The sequence below is a fragment of the Zonotrichia leucophrys genome, chromosome 5 (assembly GCF_028769735.1).
Source record: "Zonotrichia leucophrys gambelii isolate GWCS_2022_RI chromosome 5, RI_Zleu_2.0, whole genome shotgun sequence".
NCBI lineage: Eukaryota > Metazoa > Chordata > Aves > Passeriformes > Passerellidae > Zonotrichia > Zonotrichia leucophrys.
This window is the reverse complement of record NC_088175.1, coordinates 59,004,181-59,021,659: the sequence shown is the minus strand read 5'-3', so window position 1 is coordinate 59,021,659 and position 17,479 is coordinate 59,004,181. Positions and strand designations below refer to the sequence as shown.

Genomic DNA, 17,479 nt, shown 5'->3' with positions numbered 1-17,479 from the left:
CTCAGTGAGGTTACAGCAGTGAAGCAAACAAATGTCCTGTTCTTGCTGGGGGTGGATTAGCTTTTGGAACTGCCTTCAGAAAATTGTTGCTCAGTTGGCCTTGCTGAGACTTGGCACCCTGGCACTCATCCTGCCAGCTGGGGACACCTCATGTCTGCTTGTCTTCTCTTTAAATGATAGACTGAGAAAAGCTCCTTGGCCTTTATTTCACTTGAGCTTCTCAGTGGTGGCACACAAGGGTATTTGTTGCCTTGCTCATGCCCTCTAGTGTCACACACAACGGGCAGGGAACACTTCCAGAAGTCTCTCACTTTGTCAGGTCCCCAGTACTACAAAATCTTGCTAATGCTGTAGCTTGAAATCAGAATTGTTGTATGAGGAGAGCAGGTGTGAGCAGAGTTATTTGCTGAAATCCATGTACATCAATAGCAGCAAACAGGACTGTGAGTGAGAGCAACATAGAATCACTTAGGTTGGGAAAGACCTTTAAGATCTTTGAGTCCATCTGTAGAAGGTGGACAGCACTTGAACAGCAGATACAGATTTTCTGTCCCCTCTATAAATTGAAACTCTTTGTCCCTGGCAGACACAGCCCACAGCTCTGCAGAGCATCACTCAGCCAGGGAGATGGGTTCCACCTCACCCTGGAGGCCACCAAGCCCTGGAGATGGGAGTGGTGGTGCTGGAGGACCAGAGCAGTGTCCTGTTGAGGTGTCAGCAGTGCTGGGAAGGACCTGCCCCTCTCCTGAGTGTGTTTTACACCCCGTGTCCCCTCCTGTTCTCACCTTGCTGCCCCTGCCCATTGGGATCCTCCTTGGAGCCTGTTTGGCACATTCCCTTCCCTTCTTTGCTCCCAAAGGATCTCTTTTCTCACTGAGCCTTTGGCTGAGTGACACAGCTCCTTGTGCTGCTGAGGTCCCACCTCCAGTCATCCCCACAGGGTTCCCAGCCTCACACCCAAGCTCCTCACCCTATTTCTCATCTTCCAAACCTCATAACCTGCCCTGGGAGGGAAGAAAAGACAAATTCACAGGAGGGTAACTTGGAGTAACCCATCAACCACTGAAGAACTGAGCTCAGGATATCTGGAAGAGGGATTCTCCTGTTTTGTTCACGTGGAACTTGCAGATCACAGGCAGCTTTGCTCATAGGGTTGTGTGACAGTGTTCACAGGGGTCTGAGGATGAGGGAAGAGATGAGGATCTGACTCCATGTTTCAGAAGGCTGATTTATTATTTTATTATATATATTGTATTAAAACTATACTAAAAGAATAGAAGAAAGGATTTCATCAGAAGGCTAGCTAAGAATAGAATAAGAAAGAATGATAACAAAGGTTTGTGGCTTGGGCTCTCTGTCCGAGCCTGCTGTCTGTGATTGGCCATTAATTAGAAACAACCACATGGGACCAATCACAGATGCACCTGTTGTATTCCACAGCAGCAGATAATCATTGTTTACATTTTGTTCCTGAGGCTTCTCAGCTTCTCAGGAGGAAAAATCCTAAGGAAAGGATTTTTCATAAAAGATGTGTGTGACAGGGTTCCCCATCCTTGCAGCCATGGGGCAGAAGTCTGTTACCAGCAAATGGTGGCTCTCAGGGCATGCAGGTGGCCCTGGGGGCTGTGGATGACTCTGGGGGACACTCAAGGGGGATTCCAATGCCTCTGGCAGGATGTGGAAGGCTCTGGGGGGATGTGGGTGGCTCAAGGAGGGTGTGGATAGCTCTGGGGGAATGTGGGTGGCTCAAGGAAGGTATGGATAGCTCTGGGGGGAGGCAGGTGGCTCTGAGGGGATGGGGTGAGCAAGGCAGAGCTGATGTTACCTGAGGCATCAGACAGCACAGAGACAGAGCAGGGTCCTCACTGCTGTGCCTGCTCTGCTCTCACGTGGGGACAAGTGACAGCACGGGACATATGTGCAGCCTGCAGCTCTTGGGATGTGCTGGTGCTGCTGTGGCAGGGTGTGGAGCAAGTGAGGGATTCCTGCTTGCCAGGCAGGGTGAGTAGGAAGGGAAGGGAGCCCCTTTCTCATGGGTGTGCTCTGGCAAGTGGATTTTCACATGGGCAGCAGGATAGACCTGGTGGCTGTGCCTCTGCTTGACCCCTCATCAGCCACGGTGCTTGGAGGCAGAGATGTCACCAAAAGGCAGGAGGGTCTCCAGAAGAGGAGAGCAGCCCCTGAGGCTGGGCTCAGTGCTGACTTGCACCAGGTGATGATGCCAAGGGTGGCTCAAAACCTTGTGTGGTCAATACAGACACCTATGAGTGCTCCTAAACCAGCCCTCGTGACACCAAATGGTGCTTCCAGGCATTCAAACAATCTGTGTGCTCTGAGCTGCCTTAACCCTTGCAAACCCTGGGGTTGGATAAGCCCTAGGTTGGGTGAGGCATGGAGGAGGTGATGGTTGGTGTGCATGGATGGAGAGGAGGAGAGGCAGCACTGGGTGCCAGCCAGAGACATGTGGCTGTCCCCAAAGTGGGTATGTCACACATGTGTCCTCTGGGTCACACAGTTCCTTCCTCCAGACCTCCTTTGTGCAAGGTTTGGTCTGTGCTCACACGTGGAAGCAGCATGGAGCTGTGTCAGGGCAGGTTTAGGTTGGGTAGCAGGATAAGGTGGTTCCCTCAGAGGGTGGCTGGGCACTGGAATGGCCTTCCCTGGAAAATGGCACTGACAGAGCTCAAGGAGTATTTGAACACTCTCAGGCACAGGATGGGATTCTTGGCATGTCCTGTGCAAGGACAGGACCTGGATGAATGCTCCTTTTGGGTCCCTTCCAGCTGTGCATCCTCTGTGCCCTCCCAGAGCTCTGCTCCCAAACTCACACACAGAGCAGCCCTGCAGCTCCCAGGCTGGAATGGGGCCACCTCATTTGGGAATCTCTGTTCCAGCAGCACCCAGGGATGTTCCCACCCTCTCAGCCTGTGAAATCCCAGAGCAGTCACTGCCCAGGGCAGGGAATGCTGCCATGGTTTGCTGTTGTGTTGCTTGTCCCTTGACAGGAGGGTAGGATGTGCAATTTGGGATGGGGGGAGATTGAACCTTGTGGCTCTGATGCCACCTCCACTTTCCTTACAGCAGTCTGGGTGTCTCAGGGATGGATGTTTGGAAGCACAGCAATGGTTTTGTGTGTATCCTACAATCCCTGGCATTCCTGTCACCACTGAATGCTGCTTCTGACCTGGAAGTGGTGCAGGAGCTGCCAGGGCAGCAGATTGATGCTCCCTGGGCTATGGAGCAGTCAGACAGCCCCAGTAACTCTCTCAGAGCCCTGGGCAGCCTCCTCTCTCTGGGAGTTTGGGTGATGGATGGACCCTCCCAGAGCTGGGTGTGTTTTTCCAGCTGCCCTGGTGCCTGTGGGATGCAGGCTCAGTGCATGGGAGCTTGGTGCTCTCCCAAGGGAAGCTTTGCTTTTGCCAACACCCCATGAGCGCCTGTGGGTTCCTCTCTGCCCTTTGTTCACCCCTGGAGCCATCAGCAGGGGACTGAGGGCCCTGTCTGGGGGCCAGGGATGTTCCTCAGCACCTCCACTATTAACTTACATCTGTTCAGGGCTTCATGAGTAATTCCCTCCCCAAACCCTTCTTGTTTCTCCATGACCTCATCCAACACCACCATTCCCCAGCCTTCTCTCAAAGCATCACTAAAATCACATTTCTGATGTTTTCCTGAGCATCTTCATGCAGCAAGAAACCCCTGGAGAGAATCCCCTTCCTGCTGCTGATCCTTTGAATCTGTGCAAGCCCAGGCTTTGGCAGGCAGAGGAATGGGAAGAGATGAGCTCTCCTTGCCCCCACCATCACAGCATCTGCACACAAGTGGCAGGAGGGCACACTGGAGGGATGCAAGTGCTGTGATTTGGATTCATCTGGAGCGTCTCCAGGCTCCTTCCCCACTGCACTGGGACTTGCTGTGTTCTCCTGACTCAGTAGCACACTGCTATTTAATTAACTTTTGACTTCTGGTTTAAAGGAGCAGTGCACAAAATAGTTATTTACTTCATTTGGAGATTCTTTTATTCGTTACCATAATTATAGCTTCCTCCCCCTTTTTTTTCTTTTTTTTCCTTTTTTTTTTCTTTTTTTTCCTTTTTTTTTATATTTTAATTAGCAGGGGAAGGGAGGGAGGGAGGAGGGGGGAATATTTGCTGCTCTCCTTGTGGTTATCACATCCTTCAAATTACTAAAAGAGGCTGGGATAATAGGTCTGGTGATTATATATAGGCACCATCTGCTCTGTGGCTGCTTCCTATCAAAGTGCAGTTAGGAGAGTGCAAGGAGGATATTTTCTCTCCAGCTATATTAAGACTGTTTCCATCTCAGCTCCAAAGCAAAGCTCTCTGCATGCAAATGGATCAAATGCTCTGTAATCAATGGCTCAGTTTTGGCAGCCTTGAAGCTGTTTTTTTGGGTTTTTTTTAAATTTTGTTTTATTTTCCCCTCAAGTTTTGCTGTTCCCATCCGTTATGCAATTTTATTTCAGGCTGGTTGTTCTGATTTGATGTTTTCCTGTAACCATGGTCCCCCCTGTTTGCTGAGCAATGTGGTCTCGTGTTAGCTGGAGCAGGGATCTGTGCCATAACTCCAGTGAGAGGCAATATCTGAGCAATCAGGAATGTTTTGGAGGATGATGAAGGCAGATTTTTAGGATGCATCTGCTGTGGGTATGTAGAGGAGGTGGAAAGCTGAGCTGAGCTAATTTGGAGCAGTAATGGGAAAGAATTAATTCTTGGTTTGTGATACCAGCCATGGTTGTCCTGTTGCTGCTGGGGATTGTTGGGGAAGCATTGCAGGGCTCAGGATTTGGGAGTCAGAGAATTTTAGAATTCCAGACTGATTTGTGTTGGAAGGGACCTTAAAGAACATCCAGTTCCACTCCCTGCCATGGGCAGGGATATTTTCCACTATCCCAGGTTGCTCCAAGCCCTGTCCAGCCTGGCCTTGGACAATTCCAGGGATCCAGGGGCAGCCACAGCTGCTCTGGGCACCTGTGCCAGGGCCTGCCCACCCTCACAGGGAAGAATTTCTTCCCAATATCCAATTTGACCCTGCCCTGTGGCAGTGGGAAGTCATTGTCATAGGGTGTCCCATCTTCTGCATCTTCTCATGGTGGGAACTGAAGGCAGTGTTTGCCCCTTGGTGGCCTCAGAGACCCAGCAGGCTTCTCTGTTCTCCTGGAGCTGGTAAGATTTTATGTTTTTGAAAGAGAAATAGGAGAAGGAATAAGAAGGAATAAGGCATGGCCAGCCCAGATGGAAGGGGAAGGTGTTCAGGATGGGATGTGTGAGTTCCCAAGAGGTGGAGGCCAGAGGAAGGTTGAAACACTGAGGGATTTGTCTTGCAGAATTTGTGCCACGGTGCCTACAAGAGAGGGAGGGAGTAGGTGGCTTTTATGAATGAGTGAAAGTGGCTAAAAAGAGGTAAAGGAGGAGAAAATCCAAAATGAGTTGGCAAGGATGGAAAAGGCTACAGGTGTGTTTCAGCACTGTGGGATGTACATCATGTGAGACACTCATTGTCCTCATGTGTTTGTCACTGCTAAAGACACTCCCTGCTCTCACTCCACAGCTTTTTAATGGCTGGGGATTCTTGGGGCAATTTCTTGGGGCAATTCCAGAGGTTTGGCATTCACCCCTTTCACTTGACTGCTTTAGGGCCCATCATTCCTCACTCCCAGTTTCCCCCAGGTTGCACATTGCTGTGTAAAGGATGCACATCCTCCAGACTGGCCTCCTGAAATGGTTGTGAGTGGTGGAGGGATTTCTCCATCTGGAGTGTGATGGAATCTGATGCTGTTGGAAGTCTGAGCAGGGAGATGTTCCTCAGACCAGGGATGGAGGCAGTGGCTGCTGCTTGAGCAATGAAAATGTTCTTGGACATCCCTTCTGGGTGGAAAAGGACATTGGGAAGGAGAGTTTCTGCATCCCAGTGCTGTTTATCTGGCTTCACTGGTGAGCAGAGGAGGAATTTCTCCCTGGAGCCCATAGCAAAAGCTGTTTTCTGGGATAATTAGGGAGGCTTGGTTCAGCACAGCAGCATTTGATATTAATGGACCAGGATTCCCCAGGGACAAAACAGTGATTTTCTGTGGTTTGTGTATAGGTTTAGAAGAAAAAAATGCATTTATTGGCCTGGACATTGGGGCATTGTGTTTACCCCAAGAGACTTTGTGGTTTAGGGCAGCACCTCCTTGCAACATCCCCCTAATCCTCCATCCCCACCCGTTCCCACCTTCCTGAGCCACCATTCCATGCATTCCTTTGTCTGTGAGGTAAATCCTGGTTGGATTCACATTCTGGATGCTCTAGTGGGAAGCAAAGACCTGTCAGAACTTAGAAGTGGCTCATAAAGAAGAGGAAAGGGGATGATAGTGATAGGACAAGGGGGAAAGTTTTAAATTCATAGTAAGTACTAAAACTTATTTTAAATAAGTTCTAAATTAAAAGAGGGGAGATTTAGATTCATTTTAAGAAGAAATTCTTGGCTGTGAGGGTGATGAGGCCCTGGCACAGATTGGCCAGTGAAGTTGTGGCTGCCTCATCCCTGGAAATGTTCCAGGCCGGGTTGGATGGGGCTTGGAGCAACCTGGGATAGTGGAAGGTGTCCCTGCCCATGACAGGGGTGGAACTGGATGTTCTTTAAGGTCTCTCCCAACCCAAAGCATCCCAGGATTCTGTGAAGGAGCCTGAAAGCAGCTCCTGAGCTCCTGCTGCTTGCTGAGACAGGCTGGGCTCCCTTCCAGAAGCGCATCCCGTCGGATTGCCGGAGCCACCAGGGGCTGAATTTACACATCCTCAGATGCAGCCCCGCTCCTGCTGCCACACAAATGAGTAAATAACAGCCACAGCAGTTCCTGCTGGAGCCAAGCAGCAGCTCCACGTGTGTTTGTGCCATGCAGGGAATTTCAAAAGGCCCTGTGAGGGTTCCTTCCCCGCTGAGCCTCGCATGCGCTGCTCGCAGGGAGCAGCAACAAACGGGTTATTGTTTCTCTGTCCAGTTTCTTCAACAGGAAACTGTGTTTAAAAACACCATTTCTTTAAAAAGGTTTGCTTGACAGCCTTTTCTGCAGTCTGTGCTCCTTCCCTGCTCGAGGCAGCACTCTGCTTGTATTGGGTTTTTTCCTGGTGCAGGGGTTAACACCACTAATTTCCTAATTCCACAATTTCCCTTTTCCCCAGTGGCTTCTTGCATTTGGAACCCTGAATTTCACCCCTTCATGAGTTAGATCAGCTCATAGCTCATGGTTCAGAGGCCAGCACATGGATTATCCAGCTCCTACAAACACATTTTGTGTAGAAGTCACAGCCACAGAACACAGGGAGATTAAAGGAAAAAAAGGCACAAAAAGAGGCTCCAAGGGTTAGGGGATGTTGAGCTGAAAAATGTTCCATCAGGTTCTGCTCTGGCTGTGCTGGGGCTGCCTGGGGCAGCCTGGGGAGAGGGTGAATGAGGTGCCCAGGAAGGAGGCTGGGTGCCAGCTGGGCAGTGTGACCCACTGGCAGCTCTTTCCAAGGGCTCTGGGCAAGGAAAAGCTGGAAAAGCCCTGGGCATTGCTCTGCCAGCACAGGGAAGCCTTCCTGGAGGAGAGGATGTGACTGGGGTGGCAAGGAGGAGGGAGACTGAGTTGAACTTGGGGTTTGCTTTGTGAGGGGGGTGCTCAGTGTTCCCTCTCCATGGGGGAGCTTCCAGGCTGCACAAAACCTCGTGTGGATTAAAAACATCCCCACTTTTTGGGGTCAGGCTGCTGCTCCAGGTACCAGCAGACCAGGAAAGCAGCTGGGTGTGATCAGATGCTGCCTGGGGACTCACCATAAACAGCTTTGCAGCCAAGAAGGGCCATTTTTAAACTAAAAAAACAAAAGAAGGTCCCACGGAGTTCAGTATCCACCTTGCAGTGCTTTTTCCTTTCTGCAAGCTCAAGGAGGATGTTATTTGGAATTGTAACCTGATGTATGGATCCTGTGCTGGTCCTTTGGGTATCAGGGGCATGGTGGGGACTGGGGACATTCTGAATCCTCCCAGTGGTGGGTTTGGTTCTCACTGGAAGCTCTCACATGCGTGTTCATCAAGGACTTTGCAGCACTCTAAGCCAGATTTCATGAAGAGAGAGGGAGAGTGAGCACCTTGTCGCTGTGTGGAGGAAGGTCTGCCTGCAGAGCCCAATTTCTCAGCTCTAATTACAGGAATGGGTGGCTTTTCCCTTCTCAGGCTGAAAAAAAAATTGGCCCAAAACCCTGAGAAACCACAACACAAATGTCTGACGCTGTTCCACATGGTCCTCAGTGAACAAAAACCCTCTTGAAATCAGCCCTTGCCTCCCAAAATAGGCAGCGCCACTTCAAAAGGGAAAAGAGAGGGGGGAGGGAAAAATCCCAAAGCCAAGGCTTCATGGGGTGAGAGCACTTGCAGCTCAGTTTCTATGAGTGTGCTGTGGTGCCTGCCAGCCCAGGCAGGGTTTGCTCTGAGATAAATCCAGATTTGCCTGGGGAGGGGGTGGTGCCACAGGGATGCTCCCAGCGTGGTCAGCAGCTGCCTGCTGTCATGGGGAGCTTTGTTGCCATCACTCCTTCAACATCCTCTGCTTTTTTGGGTTTTTTTTTACCTGGGAATGTTACCCTGAGCTTGATCCCAGTCTGGAAATCATGGAGAGGTTCCTTGCAAGGAAACCTGGTCTGGTGTGGGCTGAGCAAAGAGGCAGCACCAGCCCACTGATTCCAGGGAAAACCATGATCTGCTCCAGCCCCTGTCCCGCTGGGAAGGAGCTGGGCCAGGCAGTGCCTGTGTGGAGTCTTGCAGCACCTAAAGGGCAGGAAAACACTCCTAAACCAGAAGTGGGGCATGCTTACAGGCTGTAGGGGATCCTTGTGCCAGTGTGGGATGCCCTTTGGAGTGGTGATTTCCCCTCTTTGTTTGCCCAGCTCACAGCGCTCAGAGAGGCAGCCGTGCCCACCCACCTCCTGGGAGCTTATCTTGGCCCAGAATAACACTTTAGATTTCCTTTTTAAATTTAAGCTTAATATTTTTGTAGTAAAAGAAGAGGAGGCATGAGTGTGAGGTGATAAACTCACACTTGTTTTTTTTCTGCTGAAGTTAAGGCCCACGTGGACCATTTATTTTAGCCAGGAGCAGCCCTGGATTTGCCTTGGACCTTCCAAAAAGCACACAGAATGGTCAAATTCAGGTCAGGACCTACAAAAAAATGATGCTTTGGAAATAAATTAGCTACATCCTCTTATTTCAAGAAATTGAGGGCATTACCACAAGTATCAACATTAATAACTATTATTAATAAAAATATTAATAAAATTACTACTAAATATTATTAATAAATTGTTAATATGTATTATTTATATATTATTACTAGATATTATTAATAGATATTATTAATAGATATTATTAATAGATATAATAAATATGGATATTTATTGATCCCCTGGGGATTACAGAGTAATAGAGGGGATGCCATCCCAGGATTCTCAGCATTTTTAGGGCTGATGGAAATGGGTAAGAGGGGTTGCAAGAAACCACATTATCACCAATAAAAAGCAGACCCTAAAGTTAGGCCAGGGCTAAGAGCCCTTAAATCACCTCAGTTTGGTCCCCAGGTGGTTTCAGAGAGCTGGGGGCTTGCAGCATCCTTTGCAGAGGGATTTTCCCTGCTGCATCCCAGGTGTTGTGGGAACAACTCACACCTCAGTAAAATTTTGGCTTAGTTAAAGGTGTTTTATTGGATCCAGAGTTGCATTATCTCAGGGGAAGAAGTGGAACTGATTTTTCTCTGATTCACTGGATGGTTTCTAATTGTCCCTGGCCGTCCTTTGGAGTTCATTATTTCTCCTTCAGCCAACACCAGCTTCTAATTAGGGGACATGAAATTAAGATGGAGGAGCAGCAGTTTGCAGGGGTATTGCTGCTCGTGAAGGAATCTGGGCTGGATTTATGCCAAAAATCCCCTCCTGTGTGCAGGGTGGTGTGAGCACTGCTGGGTCCCAGTGTCTGCACACACCCTGTAGGAGCTGGGTTAGCAGAGCAGCCTCCTGAAAGGGCACAATTCACCTCAGTCCTCCTGGCCCCTTCTTTGCATCTCTCCTTCATCTGAGGAGCACAAATATTTCCTGAATCAGTGGTTTTCCTACAGCAGATTCAGGGTGAATTCTCTCCCCAAGGCAGAGTGACCATGGCTGGGGGCAGCAGGCACACAAGGGCTCTGGGTGGTGCAGAGCCAATGCTCAGCCCTGCTGATGCATTTTAACCAATTTATCCATTTTTCCCCCTATATTTTGGGGGGTTTTAAATCCTAAATATATTTTTCTCCTGAGAGGGTGATGTGGCATCTACAGATGCTGGTTTGGGGGCACAATTGCAAAGCCAAGAGCTGAAAAAGCTTGCCCAAGACCTTCTGAAATCCATCCATTTCCCTATGGGGATGCATCACATCAGAGCTTTAGGAAGCATAACACTGCTCTGGAAGCAATCTCAGGATCTCATTGACATCTTTTTTTGCCAAAAAAGAGACTTCTGGAAGATGTTTGTATAGTTTTTAAAGGGAAGGGAACAAATTCTTCCCCACAAGCCACCCCAGTGCTTCCCAGCAGAGCGTGGTGTCAGTGTTGTGTGCTGGCACAAGAAAACCCTTTCAGGAGTAGGAATTATTTAAACATTACAGAAATCCACAGGTTTTTTGGCCTCATGCAGCAGCTGCCTGTGGTACCAGCTGCTTATTGCAGGTGGTTCATAAATGCCAATGTGCTCTGGTGTTTCTCTCTCCCCTCCTTTTGTAACCCCACCAGTTCCTCATTTTCGTGCCTCTCCTGGTCAGCAAGATGCCTTTGATGGTGTTTTCCCCCAGGCCTGAGCTGGGAATTAAGTCTGGCTTAACCTTTGCAGCACGAAGCACCTGGCTGGGGGTTTTCCACCAAGACTCATTCCTATTAAATAATAACATGGAGAGGAGTCTGAGTGGTTTTGGTGAGCTGCTGTAAATGCAAAAAGGGGATTAAGGAGCTTTAGGGCTTTGGTGCTTTAGATGGAAAAGCCATGAGAACAGTGAATTTCCCCCAGGTTTTGTACAGTTTAAAAATTTGGTTTGGAAAGAAAAATTGAAAAGTTTTTGCTTCTGTTTCTTGTAGGCTGAAAGGTCATGCTAATCCCTCTGCCCTCAGGTTTTCCTGGAGCAGGGAAATTTTCCCTGGTTTGCATCCTAAATCTGTACATTAAATTACATACACTGTGTTTATGGTTAGACCAGTAGGTTAGTGACTCTGAGTGATGGAATTTGAATTTTGTTAAGCAAACAGAACAGTCTTTTAATACTTTTTTCAGTACTTGAGACAGAGATAGTCCTTGGAAGTGTTTAAGGGCAAGTTGGACAGGGCTTGGAGCAACCTGGTCTGGTGGAATGTGTCCCTGCTCATGGCAGGGGGTTAGAATGAGGTCTGTAAGGTCCCTTCCAATGCAAACCATGCCATGATCCTGTCATTTTAGTAGGGCTCAACAAGGCTGAGCCATTCCTATGGATGAGAAGTACCCTTGCAGTGATTTTGGGAGAAGTGCTCCTGCTTCAGGGCACAAGCCAGGTCCTAACCCAAGGGAGAGACAGAGATGCTGCCCTTGGATCTCTGTGGGACATCCCCATCCTGGGGATTTTACACTGCAGAACTGCTCAATTGATGTTTTTTCCCTAGAGCTGGAATCCACCTTCCCTTGAGCAGCCCAGCATAGCTCATAGTGTGACCCCATCTCCTTGCAGGTACTCCCACCCTTTTTGTTCCCAGGAGACAAAGCAGAGAGCTCAGGGTAGGGCTCAGGGGTGCTGCAAAGCCATCAGCCAGGCACCATGGCCAGCCACCACCACACATTTTATAATTTCATTTGATTTTTTTTTTCTTTTATTTTTTTTTTCTCGGGGGACTCTGCTGCATCCCGGGCCGCGAGGGGGGAATAACCTCTTTGATTTTATTTTTTTTTTTTTTTTCAGTTCTCTCAGGCCAGACACACCACAGCCCTTTGAAACGCTCTGTGTCCCTTACCCCACCCATGAATGTGCCAAACCAACCTCTAGGACATGGATGGATGTCTCATGAGGACTTACGAGCTAGAGGACCCCAGTGCATCCCTTCTGATCATGCCCCCCTGTCTCCACAAAGCAGTGTAGCCTCTTCGGGAAGTGGTGGGAGTGAACATTTAGAAGATCAGCCTTCTGCTCGTAACACATTCCAGGAGGAAGGGAGTGGGATGAAAGGTGAGTGACAAACCAGACCCCCCATCCCCAGCACCCAGAGGCAGGAGGGGAAGAGCTGTCCTTGCTCCCTGCTCGCTTTGGGGAGAGGATCCTCGTGGCCAAACGGGGCCTCCCAGCCTTTTCTCCCCACCTTAGGGCTTTAGGGTTAGGGGAATGCCTTGGGTTTTCTTTTAAGTAGCAGCTGGTCCTGATCTGACATCTTGCACTTGGGTGCCAGTGGGCTGGTTTTGCCCCAAAGCTCTGTGAGCTGCCAGCTTTGCAAAAAGCTGGATTTTTTCCATTGCCTGTGGCTTTTGGCTGCGAGTGGTGCTCTTTTTTCTCTTTTTTTTTTTTAATTTTTTTATGACAGTGAAAAATAGCTTAGAGCAAGCTTAGCCAGCCACGTGTGATTTGCCATTGCAGTGTTTGATACCCACCAAGTATCTGGGGAGATTTTGGCTTGGGGTACTTGTTTGCAGTGAATTTAACCTGTGTGTTTCGGTTGGTTTTCCCATTATACCTACATTTCACAGAGATTTTGGCAATAAATACATGTGGTTGTGGTGGTAAACAAGGCAGAAATGAACCCCACTTGCTGCAGTCGAAGATGCAGAGGAAACTTCAGGCTGAGGAGGAATAAACAGCTAAAAACTGGGCAAACACACAAACTGTGTGTTCCTGGGAACAGACTGAGAATGACCCTGCAGCTCTCAGACTGATTTAAACAACTGCAATTTGTATTAATGCAAAGCAGCTCGATTGTGTGCAAACCAGTGGTGTATCAGAATAGGGAAATAATTGTGTTTTTTAACAGTCACAAGGTCTGATTTCAGTTTAATTACAGACAAATTGAGATGTGGATAAATCTGTGTGATGTGGGACTGCATTTGGCTTGGCTCTGGATGGCTTTGATGTGCATGAAATAAATGCATGAAAAACCCCTCATGGTTCTAGGGAATGTAACAGAGGCAGGTCAGGTCCTGCAGGCTGTCTGGCCAGGGAGAACTTTTTGGGAGTTGGGGAGGGCTGTTTAACACCACATTGCTCCAGGTTTCTGCAGAAGGAGCTGGGGAGGAGGCCGTGGGGAGCTTGGCTCCCTGTGATCCACAGCTGCAGCTCTGAGATGTGCATGGAGAGAAACTTCCCAGTGCTGTGCAATCAACCTGTGTGGCCAAATCCACAGAACCCAGAGGCTGTGATTGATGATGATCAATTAAATAACCCCACATATTAACACATCCCTTGCTGCTGGGTGCAGCTGGGCTATGTCCACCCTTCCTTGGGCTGTCCCTTTCCAGACTCCCAAACGTGATTCCCCCACTGCTGACTCAGCCAAATGGCTTCTGTCCCCCAGTCCAGGGACGTGCAGAACAGATGTTCACAACCTCTGGTGTCTCTGCCTGCCCTGTCCTCCCCCCTCAGCTGGGTTTTCTTCAGGCTGAACCATTCCACTGCCTTCCCAGATGATGTTTTCTGAACTTGGGGTTGTTCCTGCTTCTCCCCGCCAGGATTTTTTCCAAAAAGTCCTCGTTTTATTGAAGGTGTGCTGCCCAAAACCGGACTTGGAAGCAGAGCAGAGCCTTGTTTGCCTCCAGACAGCATTCCTGTGGCTGTGTAGCTCATCGTCCTCAAATAACAAAGCTCTGTGAGCTGCATATGACCCATTGTATCCCCACAGCTTTCCTGAAAAAAAAAATTGAAAAAAGGAGAGAAGAGAGGACTGCCCGTTCTGTGCACTCCGATCGTGCCGTTTCTGGTTCCTGCAGAAACAAACACACAGTTTGCTGCATTTTTATGGGGCTGCCTCCTTCTCCATCCAGGCTGGCTGCTCCTGCTGCCAAGTCCTGAACTGCAGCCACGTCTCCCTGAGTGCCTGCAGGCTCTGCTGGCTGTGTGTCCCCCTGCTCCTGCTTCCTTCTTTATCCATCCAGGATATCCAGGAGGATCCAGACCCTCTGGAATGTGAGGAACCCATGACAGATCCCCAGTTTATCTCCCCCACTGTCAACAATTTCTTTCCTTTCTGTCTATCTTTATGCTCCCATTTCTTTTCTTTCCATCTATCTTCATGCTGAAGGGAAAATGCCCTTTGGCTTTATCCTAGCTCTTGGTTTCTCCAGGGGAAGATATGGACACTTGGTTCTCCATGGATCCCAGTCTGTCTATCTGTCTGTCCCTTGCCATGTCCCTGCCCATGGACAGGAGTTGGAATTAAATAATCTTTGAGGGCCCTTCCAACCCAAACCATGCCAGGATTCTGTGATTCCTGGGCACAGCTTGGGGAGCACCAGGAGGCAGGTGTGGGTAGAGCCAGGAGTTTCTGCTGGGAGTATATCCAAGGTGTCCTGTGTGCAAATATTGCAGAGTGAGTTGTTTTCCTTCTAAATTTCCTGACAGCCGTGCCATGACTTTGCAATTAGCTGCTGGTAATTGCTGATTAAAGAGTAGCTCTGCAGGCAGGTGGTTCACCCATCCGTGGAGAGCACTGGGAAAATTGACTTTCCAGGGACCAGGAAATCACCTTGGATGTCCTTGCACCTCCTGGTTGCCTCTTCCCTGTGGGAATGGGGAAAGCTCCATCACACACAACACACTCTGTCTGTCCTGAGATGGCTCCTTCTGCCCAGCCTGCTCCAGGATCACATCTCTGCTGCCAGGGGAGCTCTGGGACATCACTGTCCCCAAAATTGAGGCATGATCCAGTCAGGCTGATGCAGAGCTGCTTCTGCAAAGGCTGGAGAAGGGTTTCCTGCAGGGTTCAATGTCTGTGTGAGGTTCAATCTGTTCTGGAAGCATCCCTGTGGGTTTTGCCTTTGGCATGGATGTGTGCCAAATGCAGGTGTCCCATGGGGATGTGGGATCAGGGAGACTTTTAATGTGCTGTCACTAGAATGGTGTGGTTTTGTGTTAAAATGATGATGAAACTTGAGCCTGTACTGGAAATGGGGCTTTTTGCTGAGAGGTTTTCATTTATTTCAAACAGAAATCAGCTTAAGAGGGTGCTGGTAGCAGACTTTGGGACTGTTGCATGTCAGAACTTTTGGAAAACTCTGAATTTCAGCCCTTCTGTGCTCAGTCATTGCCTTTCCCCATGTTTGGTGTGGGGTTGATCTCCTGTGCAGCACTTGAGCAATTTCACTGACACGTGAATCTTTGTGTGTGTCTGGGATTGGGGAGTGTGAGCGGGATGCAGCATGCTGGGATTGTTTGCATCCTCTTTGCTTGGATGCAGGGTGGGTTTGGGATCAGCCTGGGCAGCAGGAGACTTCTGGCAGATGTATGGATTGCCTTGGGAACCAAACCAGGTCCCTCCTGCCCTGTCCCTTCCAGTGATGAGACCACCTTGCTTCAGGAGGAGGTCATGGACAATCCTTGGCTTGCAGGTGGGGCTCAACACTGTGGGACTTCCTGCACCCACACCATGAGGTGGATGTCCCAGCAGTGGGAATGAGCTGCCCAGTGTCTCACTGGTAGGGAAGGGGACAAGGACTGTGGACAAGGCATTGCTGGGAGCAGAGCACATCAGCTGGGAGGGCTGTGGCAGAGCTCCTGTGGGGTTGTGAGTGCTGAATAAAGCAGGTCTTAATTTGACAAAGCATTTCAAACTAAAAACCTCATCACAGGCCCAGTGCTGTGCTGCAGCACAGACACCTGCAGGCCCCCCCTCCCTTGTGGGGTGTCACCACAGACCCCCAAACCTGCAAACCCTGCACAGCTGCTTGTTGTCACATTGCCTGCTCCACGGAGGGCACCTCGTCATGGAGTCCGTGGGGTTTTGAATGTCACAGAGGAAGGATTCCCCTCCCAGGTTCCTCACTGTGAAACCATATGGAAGTCAGGAGGATAAATGTTATTTTGGGTACCTCTCCAGCTGGGCATAGAGGTGCTACACTGCAGGAAACAGCTGGGAAGGAAGAGTCATTTCAGTTGGTGCATTTCAGATCCCAGGTCACCCTTTGAAGCAGGGTATGGGGCCATCTTTGATGGCACATCATTTTTCCATCCCAAACCCAGCTCTCTAGCTCTGTTTAAGCAGGCAGTTCCATTTTCAGCACATGCCACCACCCCTCAGGCCATAAATCAGTGTCTGCCATGCACAAACAGCCCTTTGCTTGTCCTGAGCTCAACCACTGCATGAGCTGCAGCACTTCCCATGTTCCTGGGAGAACAGCAGTGAGGAGCTTGGTGGGCAGTTCCCCATGGGCTAATTCCCAGTGGCTTTCCCACAGAAACACAACTTCTGAGGATGTTGGGTTGTTGTTGTTCCTTTCCTCATCCAGAGGCTGGTTCCTCCACCCATCCATATCCACATCCCTGTGTCCTCCTCCAGAGGCTGGTTCCTTGTCCCGTCCACATCCACATCCCTATGTCCCCATCCAGAGGCTGGTTCCTTGTCCCATCCATATCCACATCCCTGTGTCCCCATCCATGTGCTGGTTCCTTGTCCCGTCCACATCCCTGTGTCCTCATCCATGGACTGGTTCCTTGTCCCAACCACATCCACAGCCCTGTATCCTCCTCCAGGGTCTGATTCCTCCTCCCTTCCACATCCACAGCCCTGTGTCCCCATCCAGGGGCTGGTTCCTTGTCCCATCCACATCCCTCTGTCCCCATCCAGAGGCTGGTTCCTTGTCCCATCCACATCCCTCTGTCCCCATCCAGAGGCTGGTTCCTCCACCCATCCATATCCACAACTCTCTGTCCCCATCCAGGGGCTGGTTCCTTGTCCCATCCACACCCACAGCCCTGTGTCCTCCCAAAGATCCATGAGGCTCAGTGAGGTGTCCCTTGGGATGCCCCTCATGTTGGTGCTGGTGCTGTTGCTCGTGGTTGTGCCGTTCCATGAACTCACTGGAGCTCTCCTGTTGTTCCCTTGTGCTGCAGATGTCCCAGCCTGGCTGAAGAGCCTCAGGCTGCACAAGTACGCCGCCCTCTTCTCCCAGATGACCTACGAGGAGATGATGGCCCTCACCGAGTGCCAGCTCGAGGCACAAGTATGTCCCACCTCACCTGGGGGGTGACAGCTTCCAAAGCCCCTTCGTGTGACTTCCTGTGGTTGGAAGAAAAAGGGGAATTGGGTCTTGGGGAGTGAAAAAATCTCGCATTGTACCTGAAATAAACCTTGTCCCTGTGTTGTTCCTGGAGTCCCAGCATGGAAGTCCCATCACTGGGAGCTGTGCTTGGGGTTTTTTTCCCAACTGGGATTAAATTCAGGAGTTTCAGGGGTGCAACCTGTGGTGCAACTCCCTTAAAGGCA

The 17,479-nt window shown here is 49.8% G+C and overlaps 1 protein-coding gene across 4 annotated transcripts in view; it reads left to right on the top strand.

The window, feature by feature from the left end:
* Window positions 1–17,479, top strand: part of SAMD4A (sterile alpha motif domain containing 4A) — a 104,314-nt gene that overhangs the window by 68,934 nt on the left and 17,901 nt on the right. For 2 of the 4 annotated variants that reach the window (XR_010440685.1, XM_064715905.1), the window contains exons 4-5: window positions 11,980–12,243; window positions 17,107–17,216. Coding sequence is in view for 2 of the 4 variants with exons in the window: in XM_064715905.1 (XP_064571975.1) it covers window positions 11,980–12,243; window positions 17,107–17,216 (374 nt within the window). In the remaining 2 variants the exon portion in view is untranslated. The remainder of the gene's footprint in view (window positions 1–11,979; window positions 12,244–17,106; window positions 17,217–17,479) is intronic. The other 2 variants (XR_010440686.1, XM_064715906.1) reach the window with 1 other exon arrangement.